Source organism: Epinephelus moara, chromosome 23 (genome assembly GCF_006386435.1).
Source record: "Epinephelus moara isolate mb chromosome 23, YSFRI_EMoa_1.0, whole genome shotgun sequence".
Classification (NCBI taxonomy): Eukaryota; Metazoa; Chordata; class Actinopteri; order Perciformes; family Serranidae; genus Epinephelus; species Epinephelus moara.
The window spans coordinates 22,191,475-22,205,908 of record NC_065528.1 but is presented as its reverse complement, the minus strand read 5'-3'; the positions used below and the strand labels follow the sequence as shown (position 1 = coordinate 22,205,908).

The 14,434-nt window shown below is 38.8% G+C and overlaps 1 protein-coding gene across 1 annotated transcript; it reads left to right on the top strand.

The window, feature by feature from the left end:
• The first annotated feature begins 755 nt into the window (after window positions 1–755).
• Window positions 756–13,269, top strand: tcp11l2 (t-complex 11, testis-specific-like 2). Its single transcript, XM_050036555.1, has 10 exons — window positions 756–894; window positions 4,915–5,095; window positions 5,464–5,596; window positions 7,502–7,622; window positions 7,797–8,020; window positions 8,170–8,306; window positions 8,929–9,104; window positions 9,205–9,386; window positions 11,607–11,779; window positions 11,918–13,269. Exons 2-10 carry the CDS (start codon window positions 4,927–4,929, stop codon window positions 12,187–12,189), a joined length of 1,587 nt encoding a protein of 528 aa, XP_049892512.1. The 5' UTR covers window positions 756–894; window positions 4,915–4,926; the 3' UTR covers window positions 12,190–13,269.
• Window positions 13,270–14,434: the final 1,165 nt, after the last annotated feature.

Genomic DNA, 14,434 nt, shown 5'->3' with positions numbered 1-14,434 from the left:
CTTAGAGTATTTTTTAATGTTTTTTAATGTATTTTCAATGAGTATTGCATAAACATGTATTAAAATTTTAAACAGTGTTGCACCCAAAAGTGTACCACCCCCACAACTAAAAACGTTTTTTTGAAAATGTCTTTAAACTGTGGTTAGTTAGAATATTTTGTGACAAAAAAACATTTCAAACATTTTCTTCTATTTCTCTCAATGCTATGGACCCTCTTGTGAATCTGCAATGAAGTCTGAATTAAATTATTATTATTGTATCATATGATTATATAAAAAATAATATAATAACAACACCGCCACCATCATCACCGCCAGCAATGATAACGATAATAATTTATTGTTATTATTATAATTATTATTATCATTATTAGAATTTTAATTTAATTTTATTTATTTATCTATTTTATTTTATTTTATTTTATTTTACTTTGAATGCTGGCTGAGTCCCCACAATGTCCATCAAACAGACATGACTTACTTACACTGCTGTGAACCCACTGAGGTCACATCCGTAAACAAAGACGGCCCACGTGAAGAAGAACAGCGGAGCGTACCATTTCTGCCAAGGGTGGTGCGGCACGGAAAAAATCTTTAAAAATATATATCAAATTGCATTTCGTGGGCTAGATATGTGCATTTACTTGTCTGTATACTAGCTTAAAACCTACATTTTGTTATCGAAACACTCGAATATTCGATTATAAACCTTGTGTTTGCTTTTCTTCAACCGTTGATGCCCCCTATGTATGAAATGGTTTCGCCTGTTTGTCCTAAGAGCCAGCTGGGGTAACAAGGACCTTTAAACAGAGCCACGAGCGTTTCAGGACGACGACGAGTCTTCCCTTTAGAGTTGAGCTATTTTGGGTCTCCGCTTCCGGAGACTTGAATGAGGTAAAAGTCGCTTTTAACTAGCTCATTTTACTCTATTTTACATCGTGAATCACTCGGCTTGTTGTGTTAGCAACTTTTTTTTTTAGCTTTGAGTTTGGCTTTGTTGTGAAGCGGAAATTTGGGTACAGTCGTCGAAGGATCCCCTAGCACGATACTGTCAAAGTGTAGCTGCTGTGTAAAATTAGCCAATGTCATGATTTATACTCGGCTGTTAAAGTCAGAGCGTTTTATTAAGAAAGGAAGACTGTCGTTTAGCTATCATGTAAACAACTGTCGTGAATTTGACGTCTCTGCTGCACACGTCACCTGCTGTCAGATCCTAATGCACTTTGTCTAACTGTACTTCTTGTTCAGGGTCTGGTGTTTATATAGACACAGAATCTACTATATTAAATGTGCATGGGGTTCTTGTTTTGGTCTGCTGCTCAGATCACGTGTACCCACTTCTTACGCGTGTGTGGATAATTTTTTTTCCATGTGCACGGCTGTGTAACCAAAGACTTTCCATACAGGGGTGAGAGACAGGCAGCTGCAGCCAATGACGAGAGTCCCTGTGCAGTTAGCCCAGCCTCCGTGATCCACTGCTTTGTTTACATTGTACTGCAGCAGAATCTGGATCCCAGAAGGCTGTCTTTGTTTCTGCATGAGTTACTGTAACAGTATGTGGCCTATGTGCACCTCATGCATTGATCAGAAACACCTGGGCAAGTCATAAAGGCAGATATATTGTTACCAGCACATTGGATTCCTGTGCTGTATGGTGTGGTTAAAGAAACAATCTAATTATTTTAATCCCTACATGTTTATGTTTTGTCTCTCTGTTTTTTGCATACTGCTTTTTACCTTAACTCTATCTAGTATGCAGACTACTTTAAGAGGATTTCTTATGATGAAGCAGCAGATGACAGAGTAGACCGTAATCCGTAATCAGTTTTCTGGACTGCACTGCTCCCATCACTCTGGATAATCTCTGAAAATTGGCCTGCTGCATTGCTGTGACCTAGCTGTCAAGTCTAGCAGATGATGTAATGAATGAGCAGGGGGAACATGGAAGTCACACACACGCTCCCCGCACCCACCCTCACCCCTTGAGCTATCTTTAAACCAAAAGAGCAGCGAGAGGGGGTGTGCACTCATTTTTGGCAGCAGATAACTGAGACCAGGGACAGGAACACCCAAGGGTCACCCTGCCAGCACTGTATGTCTGATACAGTGCCGTAAGATAATATTAGAGGGGCAAAGGCCTACTTAACTGGAGGTGTTACAGTAAACAAGATGCATTTTTGTGTTTTTATTTAACAAGCATGTATGTGTTTGTTATGCGAGAACATGCACACAACTTCCGCAGTACTGTTTGGCTTTAGCTCGTATGTATCTTACAAATAGTGTCTTTTCTGTCTTATTCTAATGTGTTCATATTTGCGTAGAGGACAGACAACAAAGGGACAGGTGTAACAGGATCGTTGTGGCGGTTGAGAAGCCCTCTGTTGTCCCATGTTGCCCCGGAGACACAAATGATCTCAGATAGGCCTGGACACAGCGTCCCGTTTTTCCCTCGAGCAATACAAGCTTTGTTTAAACCTAGTCATGGAAGTTGCTTCTGTTTGTGTCCTGACTTCGGAGAGTGTGTGGCAGTAAACACACACTGAATCATAAAGCGTTTTTCCAAAGATTGCTTCATGCACTCATCAGATCGAGATGTTGATACTCAGAATTGTGCAACAAGGCAGCTATCTCTGTTTCCATGGAGACTGGCCTGCCAGCTGTTTTATTGAGTGTGACTGGTGTTTTTGTTACAACATATTAACTGCCTTAGCAACAGCTACTGCTGCTAAAGTGAAAAATAAATGCTCTCTCACACACTGACAGCGACACACGCTTTCTCCAAGCACAGGTAGAACTAATGTGAAGACTTTTTGTTTTCTTCGTAGTGAATTAAATTTTAGACATCCCCTTTAAAGGACATGGCAGCTGATAGTTTTGTTATTGACAGTAAATCTGTCTCTCAATACCCTCTGTCTTTGGCTCCCAGCCCCAAGCCCTTTTTTCCTACTGAAGATATAAACGTTAAAGGTCCCATGTTATGCTCATTATCTATTTTGTCTCTCCACTAGAGCATGTTCACGTGGTTTAATCTTCAAAAAGCACTTTATTGTCATCATACTGTCTACCTGAATGTACCTGTATTCACCGTCTGTCTGAAACGCTCCGTTTTAGTGCCTGTCTCTTTAAGACCCCATCCAGAAAAGTCCAGTCTGCTCTAGTTGGTCAGCATTTCTGGGTTCTTTTGCATCTGTGCTCTTGACATCTCCACCTTTGTAGACAGAATAACTCAATACGTTTACATGACACAAGAGAAAACTGATTAATTGTGTTAGTCTGACTAAAGCCGCACTTTTAAAATACATTTAAACTTGTTAGTCCGACTGAAATCGTACCGAATCGAATGTCTCGAAGTTGGACTAACACACCCAGATAATGTGATTGGGAGTTGAAGTGCTCCTGCATGTATACAGGCAATCTGACCCAAACCCTGGGTGCTCTGCACAGGCTCCATAGTTTCTGCCCCAGGCTTTGACCCATAGCATTAAATGTGCATCAGAAGAAAATAAAATAAAAAGTAAAGCATACAGCACGTACAGAGCTGTAACGTTGTCCACCATGGTACCAGTTTGCCGCTTGCTAGCCATAGCAAACTTGTCGATTGTTTGGTCTGTGACGTAATAGGTTAACTGGAAAAAGGTCCAACACTAATAAACTAAAAGGGGGCATATCGCCACTCATCATAGTGGAGTCAGACGTACTTCAGTCAATAAATGGACTCCCTTCCCCTGCTTGTATATTGGGTCAAGGACAGTAGTCCAATTAGATAGCCTAGTAAAGCTGTAACCGTAGAAATTGGCAGACTTGTCTATTTCTGTTGTTATTCTGTTGTTGAAAATGTTTACCTTTTTGAATGGTTTATGGACTCAGATTCATGGTTGTTTGCATGATTTTCATTGACGACTCTAACAGTGAGAAATAAATTGCACATCAAAGAAGAAGAAGAATGGACTTTGTTTTTGCTTGATCAGCAGCAATCAGTCTGGTCAGGCAAGCGCGTTAATTAATAGGTAGCCTGTCAATGCAGCCCCTCAGTGGCTTTGAGTTTAGGCTTAACCGCTATAGTTTCCTTGTTTTTTTTACCTGCAAGTTATTGTAAATAACCATTGTGATTAGGTCTGTAGTGTAGTTGTGACATCACAACTTCACAGAAGTCTTAAGGGCTCGTTTAAAGGCACAGTTTCTGAATATGGACTGTGTGCATTTCTCAATGGATTGACGTTTTGATCCTTTTACAGTATCTCTATTGCATCTATACTCACTTTACAATTAAAATATAACATGGAAATTAGTTTTTCTTTTTTTTTTTTACAATGTTGGACCTTTAAAATGAGCACATTATGAGTATATAGTGTCATTACATTTAAAAAAGGGGCAAAGTAATCCACTAAAACAACTACTAGTACTGTAGTTTTAATTAAACTTAAACAATTTTTACATGTGGAATAATACACTTTTTTTAAATTGAATATCTATGGCACCATGATGGTGTATGTTTGGTCAGTGTGGCACATTTTTTCGTTTTTAAAGTTTTTTTTGGACAGCAATGGTGGCCTCTGCCACTGACAGAAAGATATATCTGGCTTTGGCGACACAGACAATACTTGATAGAAGAATTGATTGTTTGTTTTGGTCTTTCCATGAAATTTGTTGCTAATAGACTAATGCAGAACATCACCAGATGTCAAATGTCAGATGTTTTACTGTTTCTGTGAGGAACTACAAAGAACAGCAGCTCCCAAACAAAAGGAGGAATGATAATCTTTCCACTTAAATTCCAAGCCTGTTGCTTTGTTTCTGTGAAAGTACTTTGATCCATCAACTTGTGATTTGCTGAGCAGGTTCAGTCAGACAAAGTGTTAAGAAATCCTTCTGTTGAAGCTGTGGTCAACAAGCTAACCAACTTCTCATGTGCAGCTATAACCCAAGATGCCTCTAAATGATGAGCGACCCACCTCCACATCCAGCGGTGAGGACCAAGGCAGCGATGTGGAGTCGTCGTCGGAGCGCTGTGACAGCATGACGTCGACCAGCGACCTGGACTGTTCCCGTGAAAGCTTCACCAGCGACACCTCCAGCAAGCATTGCACGCCCTCCTGTGAGTTTGTCTCCCCGCCCTTTTTGTGGTCTTTGTATAAGATCACCAGACAACCTCTGACTCACCGCGTTCATCTTTGTATCCATGATTGTTTTCCTTTTTCAAAAAAATGACTCAGACGAAACTTTGAGAATTAATATTTATAATTCACTCGAAGCCCGAGACAGGGAAAACCAATTTAAAAAAGCAATTTGATTTGACAAAGCAATTTACAGCAAAAGTATTTTTGAAGTTGAGGTGTCAGAGCCTTGCAGAAACCTCACAACCGTCACCATGCAACTTCAACGGTCAATTTAATGCTCCTGCTTTTTCTGTTTAAACTCTAATTCATCTATTTACAAAGCTTGTTCGCTATCTGGTTCCCACAGCAAGCCCACCCAAAACCTTAACCCTGGATGAAGTCATGGAGTCTGCCAGAGACCTGTCCAATCTCAGCTTGGCCCGAGAGATCATAGTGAACCGCAACTTCCATGTAGAGACGGACAGCCTACCTCAGGACAGGTATACTTTGAAAAAGATCTTAGGTTTATGCGTTAATTTCTTTGACGCGTTATTTTTTTCTGTGATTAATTCAAGTTTTGCTGTATTTATGCTCATAGATTGTATGAAACAAGTCGAGGTAGCCTCCGGGTCTATAAAAGTGAAGCCACTGTGGAGCTGCTTTAACCTGCATTCTTTCTAATGGCCAGCAGGGGGCGACCCCACTGGTATAAAAAGAAGTTTGATTATGTAGAAGTCTTTGAGAAATGACCCTACTTCTCACTTGATTTATTACCTCAGTGAACATTTTCCTATTGAGTTTATGGTCTCAATCTCTAGTTTCAAGTCTTCTTCAGTACAGCATGATGTTCATTTTGTAAATAATGGTCCCATTTAGAGTAAAATAGATGACAAAGCAGGATATGCTTTAGGCGAGGCTACCTTGGGATTGACAAGTTGCTACCACAGCGGTGTCCTCGGCTTCTCAGTCAAAGTCACCCCTTGCTCCTCCACAGCTCCACCCTCTCGTCCAAATATGGTCATTTCTGGCTCCAAAATAAGCAAAGCCAAATTGCCAAACTCAAGGCAGCAAACCACTGGGTGACATCACAGTGGCTATGTCCATGTTTTTAAACCATCTATGTGTGTGCTGTTGTCTCACACTTTTCACACTCTATTATTATCTCAGTTTAGACAGATTTTCCCTGAAAGAAAGCAAGCTGCTTGTTGTGTCTTTACTTTGTATAGAATATAGAGTTTCACAGGACTGACAATTTTGTGTGCACCTCCTGGAGGAGAACAGTTGTCATCAAACAGAAACTTGAAACACTGATGTGTGAGTTTTCAAAGCAATGTGAGACAGCGGAAATCCAAAGAGACCCCATTATTTGTTCCCAGACATCAAGCGACTGAAACCAAAACACTGACGACTTATTAAACAAGTCGAGAACAGCTTCAAAACTCACGACAGCCTCTGACAAACACAAACAGCATCAGTCACATGTTTAAATACACCAACAGGGATATAATGTAGGGGCTTGTCTATGACTGCCTGGCATGACCAGCCATTGTGACACTGTCTGTAAAGTTTATTTAGCTACTTCATAGTTTAATGACTTCAGCTAAAGAGATGAAATAATTCAAAATAAAATGCAAAATAATATAAAACACTTTAGTCTACATATCTACATGTAACATTTAACATAACCTTCTTTCACATGAAAAACTGCAGCAATTCAAAATTATTTTCCATGCTCAACAAAAGTAGTGACATTTTTTTTAATAATAATTCTTAATATGATGTCAGTTATCCAGCACCTGGGTCTTAAACAGGGGGTCCATGGCCCTAAGGGGTTCCTCAGGGTTACTTGAGGGGTCCTCCAAATTCTTGTTTGACAATTAAAGTTATGTTCTCTTTTTTTTTTATGAAAATATGTCTGAAAATACACTTTAAAAAGTGAATCCAACATATTATTAGCTAATATAAATTGTCCAGTTTTACAAAACTAACTGTTACTTATGAATTCTTGTGCAATCATGTGAGCTAGCTAATGCTAAATCACCGTGCAGCACCTATCTATATTGGCGAGGTGAACCACTAAGCTAACATTTACATACTATTTAAACATACTGGCTAATTACCTGTTTCGTGATTCAGTGTACGGACATTCTTGTGAGTCACGATGGATTGTTTGTAACTTGAGCAAAAGACTCTGATGTGCACACGCGCAGACGTGGGGGGGGGGGGAGTTGAGTTGGTGCTGAACTCAACTCTGTCTCTCTTTGAGCTAAGGGGTCCTTGTGAAGATCTCTGATCAAATACTTTGTGCACCATTCTTGCCAAAGCCCATTTCATACATGACATGTTTTCCTAGAGGATGATTGACTCCGCTAAACTAAATCTTTCATCTCTTTTTTTTTTCCTAGCTTATGGAAGGCAGTCAGAGATAACCTCCACAAGGCCTTTTGGGACATCCTGGAGTCCGAGCTGAACGACGACCCGCCTGAGTATGGACAAGCCATCAGATTACTGGAGGAGATCAGAGAGGTCAGCACACACAGCATGATGTGATGTGATGTTAACAGCGTCACTAGACATAACATAACAGTTAAAGATCCTTCAGTATCTGCTTCTCTTTATGACCATTACCTTTACTGTGACTGGTATATGTAGAAGAACAACAATGAACTGATGCTCATTGTCATTTTCCTCTTTGGACAGATTTTACTGTCATTCCTTAATCCGGGCGCCAATCGGATGCGGACCCAGATTATGGAGGTGCTGGACATGGACCTGATTCGTCAGCAGGCTGACAACGACGCTGTAGACATCCAAGGACTTGCTTCTTACATCATCACCACCATGGGCAAGATGTGCGCACCGATTAGGGACGAGGAAATCAAGAAGCTGCGCGAAAGCTCAGATAACATTGTGACACTGTTCAGGTAAATACACACAATAGGTTTAAAGTATTTAAATACTTATGAAAGGCATCTAAAAACAGCACAAGAAAACTGTATTGAGGCAGTTCTCTCATTTAGCAATTTTTTTAAGGAGCATTTTAATAACAGTGGCTTTTTTTTTTTCACACCAGGGAGATCTTCCGTGTGCTGGACCTGATGAAAGCGGATGTAGTCAACTTAACAATCAATATTATGAGGCCTGTGCTGCAGAGACAGGGTGTCGAATATGAGAGGGCAACATTTCAGAGCATCCTGGACAAAACACCCAGTGAGTGAACAAGTACATGACTTTCTCTAAAGCCTGTAATACTGTGTGTTTTATCATTTCTGTTGCCAGGTCTTCGCAAAATGTGTAATCTGCTGTGTGAGGTGAAATATACTTAAGTCAGATATTTGGTCAGTGGAATCAACTAATGATCTCAGGCCATTATAGTTTATCGTCAAAAAGTGTTTGAAAGGGACAGTTCAGATTTTGTAAGGTACGACCATCTACTGTACATAGCACACTGACTATCGATGTTGGCACACTCCAAGTTTGGAGAAGCAGACAGAAGTACCGCCACAGAAGCTCAGCGATGCACTGCTGCGGACTGTTACAGCAACGGCTTCAGTTCCCCATCTGAAAGGGCTGTATGACGGCAAGGTGAAGTGGTGAAAATGTTCTAAATATAGCGTGCACTTGAACTGACTTATGTTTTTAGTTTCGTAGCTCCCCCCGTCCACAGCAGGACATTGCGCACCCTTCGTGGTGGTACTCCTGCCTGCTTCTTCATGCTGACTGACATCACTGACTATCGATAAGAACCTCATACAACCCCACTTCAAAAGACTCAAACTGTCCCTTTAAGAACAAACTCCTCAACCGGTATTCCTGTGATAAACCTCTTCAGATGCTTTGAAGCACACCACCTCGTGGATCAAGTCAGCACTGGAGGAGCTGTTGGCCATCACCCCCAAAGACGGTCTGGAGAAAGGAGAGCGACTGGTGCCTGGGCCCTTTCAGGTCCTCAACACTGCCTTCCTACGCATACTTACATGGGAGTACGACAAGAGCCCACTGCCTGAGGTGAGTGCGTTTTTGATTTTGTGTATACTGTCACATGTGTCCTGATGATCATTAAACATTTCATGTGGGTGAATTAATTTTCCAAACTGATTATTTTTAGACCTGGATGACTGATGAGACACGTCTGCGAGAGATTCAGTGGCAGCTCCAGCGGTGTCAGGCGGTGAACGAGGTGCTGCTCATTATCTACAGCACCATCGGAGGGCCTATCCAGGGTCTGTCCTCGCTGTCTGACCGCCTGAAGAGGATGATTAGTGTGCTGCTGGATGGGATGCACGGCCGGTCAGTTCACTTTTCTTTATCCATTTTAAACCCACATTCAGTATTTAGACATACAAGTAATTATCGCAGGTTTTTTGTGGAAGCCCATTTCCACCACTGTGATGGGGAAAAAATCCTGTTACTCATTATAATGAGAAGTTTTCTCGAAATAATGAGTTATTGTCTCAAAATTAAGAGAAACGGTACTGAGTCATTATTTTTAAGTACAGTGTCATCATTTTATACATCATATCACCTACTTGGTGGAAGTCCGCACTCTCTGAGTGGTTTTCTAGTTTTGAGATACTCATTATTTTGAGATACTAAGTCATTATTTTGAAGTATACTTATTATTTTGAGATATGAACTCATTATTATGAGAAACTAATGAATTATTTTTGAGATACTAACTCATTATTTTGAGATACTAGCTCATTATTTGAGATACTAAATTATTATTTTTGAGATATTAACTCATTATTTTGAAATACTAACTCATAACTTTGAGATACTAACTCATTATTTTTGAAATATACTCATTATTTTGAGATACTAACACATAATGTTTAAGATACAAACTCATTATTTTGAGATATTAACTCATTATTTTGAAATATACCCATTATTTTGAGATATTAACTCATTATTTTTGAGATACTAACTCATAACTTTGAAATACTAACTTGTTATTTTGAAATATACTCATTATTTTGAGATACAAAGTCATTCATTTGAAATATACTCATTATTTTGAGATAAAAAGTCATTCATTTGAAATATACTCATTATTTTGAGATACTAAGTTATTATTTTTGAGATACTAAGTCATTATTTTTGAAACATTAACTCATTATTTTTGAGATACAAAGACATTATTTTGAAATATACCCATTATTTTGAGATACAAAGTCATTAATTTGAAATATACTCATTATTTTGAGATATGAACTCATTATTTTGAGATACTAACGCATAATGTTTGAGATACAAACTCATTATTTTGAGATATTAACTCATTATTTTGAAATACTAACTCATTATTTTTGAAATATACCCCTTATTTTGAGATATTAACTCATTATTTTGAGATAATAACTCATAACTTTGAAATACTAACTCGTTATTTTGAAATATACTCATTATTTTGAGATACAAAGTCATTCATTTGAAATATACTCGTTATTTTGAGATACAAAGTCATTCATTTGAAATATACTCATTATTTTGAGATACTAAGTCATTATTTTTGAAATATTAACTCATTATTTTTGAGATACAAAGACATTATTTTGAAATATACCCCATTATTTTGAGATACTAAGTCATTATTTTTGAGATATTAACTCATTATTTTGAGATACAAAGACATTATTTTGAAATATACCCATTATTTTGAGATATTAACTCATTATTTTGAGATAATAACTCATAACTTTGAAATACTAAGTTGTTATTTTGAAATATACTCATTATTTTGAGATACAAAGTCATTCATTTGAAATATACTCATTATTTTGAGATACTAAGTCATTATTTTTGAGATATTAACTCATTATTTTGAGATACAAAGACATTATTTTGAAATATACCCATTATTTTTGAGATATTAACTCATTATTTGAGATACTAAATAATTATTTTTGAGATATTAACTCATTTTGAGGAACAAAGTCATTAATTTGAAATATACTCATTATTTTGAGATATGAACTCATTATTTTGAGATACTAAGGCATTATGTTTGAGATACTAACTCATTAATTTTGAGATATTAACTCATTATTTTTGAAATATACTCATTATTTTGAGATACTCATATTTTTAAAATTACACTAACTCATAATTTTGAGATATAAAAACATTATTTTTGAGAGTTTATTATTTTAAGTTACTAACTTACAACTTTAAGATACTGGGTAATTGTTTACAATAATATTATTTAATGACAACATAATAAAAATTTTAAATATAATCATTATTTTGAGATGCTAATTACTTTGAGACTAACTATTTTTTTTAGATACTGTGTCATTAAATTGAGATAAGTAAGTCATCATTTTTAAGGAAGCTTCTCGTTATTTGAAAATACTAACTAATTTCTTTGAGAAGTTTCTCATTATAATGACTTATAAGATCTGTTTTTTCATTACATCAGTAGAAATGTGTTTTCAGAGTTATTCCTGATCTTCTTTAGGTTAAATAGGAGCCTAAATGAGAATTCTCCTCTCCTTCTATGTGTAGGGACTTTAACCTAGAAGAGGCACTAGAGGGCGTCAGTGCTCAGATCTGCTGTGAGCTCAACAAGTCATTGACAGAGAGGAACTATCCTTCGCTGAGCCCGGCGCTGCAGGCCACCCTCAGAGGCCAGATCTGCAGCATCACTCAGGAGGACAATCCCATCCGCACTCTCGTTGGTAAGACTTGTGCCAGATTGTAAAGATGTTTTCATATCATTTGAGAGTAGAGTGCCCCAAATTCTTCTTTTACTGAGACACTGAGGTTTGTTTGGCATTTTCTAACCTGCTATTTTCTCTTGTTCTCTCTGTGTGCAGAGGATCGTGTGCATCAGTACTTCATGGCACTCATCTGTGATCCCAAACCCCAAGCTAAACTTGAACAAGTACCAGCTGGCTTGAACGCCATCAAGCCCGAACTAGCATTGTTGGGAGCAAAGTTTGTCTCCCTGGTGAACTACAACAAGGCAGTCTATGGACCTTTCTACGCGGATATCATCAAGAAGCTGATATTCAGCAACATCAGCCCGCCACCACCAGCAGCAAACCCTCCTCAGGACACCGCTCAGGACTCCGCCGCCTCCAACTGAAAACAAACTTTGTCTAAGGAGTCTTTTTGCTTCTAGAAGTAGCTAAAGCTAAGGAGGTACTACAGCAGCTAGGCAGTGCAACTGCTTCGCTCAGGCCAGTGTGCTCCAATAATTGGGGTTACCTTTGTTATATTGTAAATGTAGTTTTTGTCACTACATTTAGCAGTGACGGCACTGCAGTGTAGGCGCCATGCAAGAGACATTTAATGTGACCTGCATCCTTTGTGATAAAAAATACGCCCTTCTTTGAATACCTACAGTTTCAAACCGGAAAACCAGTGTTACAGCGACCCATGTCTGAACCTAATAGTGATCCTTACGCTGTAAATTTGACTCATGTTATTGTGGAAGGAGTCCACAGGGAGAAAAGGGCAAAACCTTAGAATGTCTAAGGCCTTCAGTTAGCTTTATAAAGCAAGGAAGAAGAAGCTTATATATTTAGAAAGGTAGCAGAGTAGCATCGCAGATTTCTTATGAATAGCAAGTTATTTATCACTGATAAGTTTAAAGGTAATCCTAACCGCCTTTGGACATGAGAGAACCCGTTTCCTTTGGAGTTAGTCCTTTTGATTGTTCTCACTTTAACGTCTTTATCAGCCAGAGAACTAAACTTTCTGTATTTTTTTTTAATCTACTGATATTACTATACAGCAAAAAACAAAAAAAGGCAAAAAACTGTTTGCAACAAAAGAAATAACCGTCGTCTGCATGAGTAGCTTTGTGTTGGGGTTAAATCATATTAGTTTTTCTTGTCACATGTCGTCTGTTCTTTACTTTTACTTACTCTCTGCCGATGGATTACTTGTTATATTGATTTAGTTGTTATGTTTGTTACATTTTTGAGGTACCGTTGTCGTTGCAGTATTGCTGTGTTGACTGTTAGAACCTGTGGGGAAATGAAAGGTGCTGAACTCAAAGAGATTTTATGTCCAAAATTTCCAGTGGACCCAACAATGCACACAAAGAAAAGCCGTTGTGCACTTTCAGAGGTTTACAAGAAAATGTGGGAAGTTGTTGTTCTTTTCTTCTGTACCACAGTTAATATAATAAAACTGCAAAAAGAAAATTGCCGGTGTCTTCATTTATTTGAGGACAGATTTTAAGTGGTCTGACAAAAATATTAATGTGCTGTGTGTGCCAGAGGTCAGAGGAGAATGGCCAGACTGGTTCAAGATGATAGAAAGGCAACAGTAACTCAAATAACCACTGGTTACAGCCAAGGTCTGCAGAAGACCATCTCTGAACCAACAACACGTCCAACCTTGAAGCAGATGGGCTACAGCAGCAGAAGACCACACCAGGTGCCACTCCTGTCAGCTAACAACAGGAAACTGAGGCTACAGTTCACACAGGCTCACCAAAACTGGACAATAGAAGATTGGAAAAACGTTGCCTGGTCTGATGAGTCTGGATTTCTGCTGCCACATTCAGATGGTAGGGTCAGAATTTGGTGTAAACAACATGAAAGCATGGATCCATCCTGCCTTGTATCAACGGTTCAGGCTGCTGGTGGTGGTGTAATGGTGTGGGGGATATTTTCTTGGCACACTTTGGGCCCCTTAGTACCAACTGAGCATGGTTTAAACACCACAGCCTACCTGAGTATTGTTGCTGACCGTGTCCATCCCTTTATGACCACAGTGTACCCATCTTCTGATGGCTACTTCCAGCAGGATAACGCACCATGTCACAAAGCTCAAATCATCTCAAACTGGTTTCTTGAACATGACAATGAGTTCACTGTACTCCAATGGCCTCCACTGTCACCAGAGCTCAATCCAATAGAGCACCTTTGGGATGTGGTGGGACAGGAGATTCACATCATGGATGTGCAGCCGACAAATCTGCACCAACTGCGTGATGCTGTCATGTGGACCAGCATGGACCAAAATCTCTGAGGAATGTTTCCAGCACCTTGTTGAATCTATGCCACCAAGAATTAAGGCAGTTATGAAGGCAAAAGGGGTCCAACCAGGTACTATTAAGGTGTGCATAATGAGGTTTCACATGACCTCACTTCCACATTGTCAGAGAGGTAATCATGACTGAACTGAAGTACACAACCAAAACTGTACACACTGTCTCAAAGTACATCAAATATTTGTTTTAACAGTATGTGTCGGCCTGAGCTGTAATGTGTGTAAAGTCAGCAAAATCCATGAGGAGGAAATGAACCATTAACTATGAAGACACTAAGGTGACACAAACAGTACTCTCTGCAGCCATATGGATCCACTTCATCTTA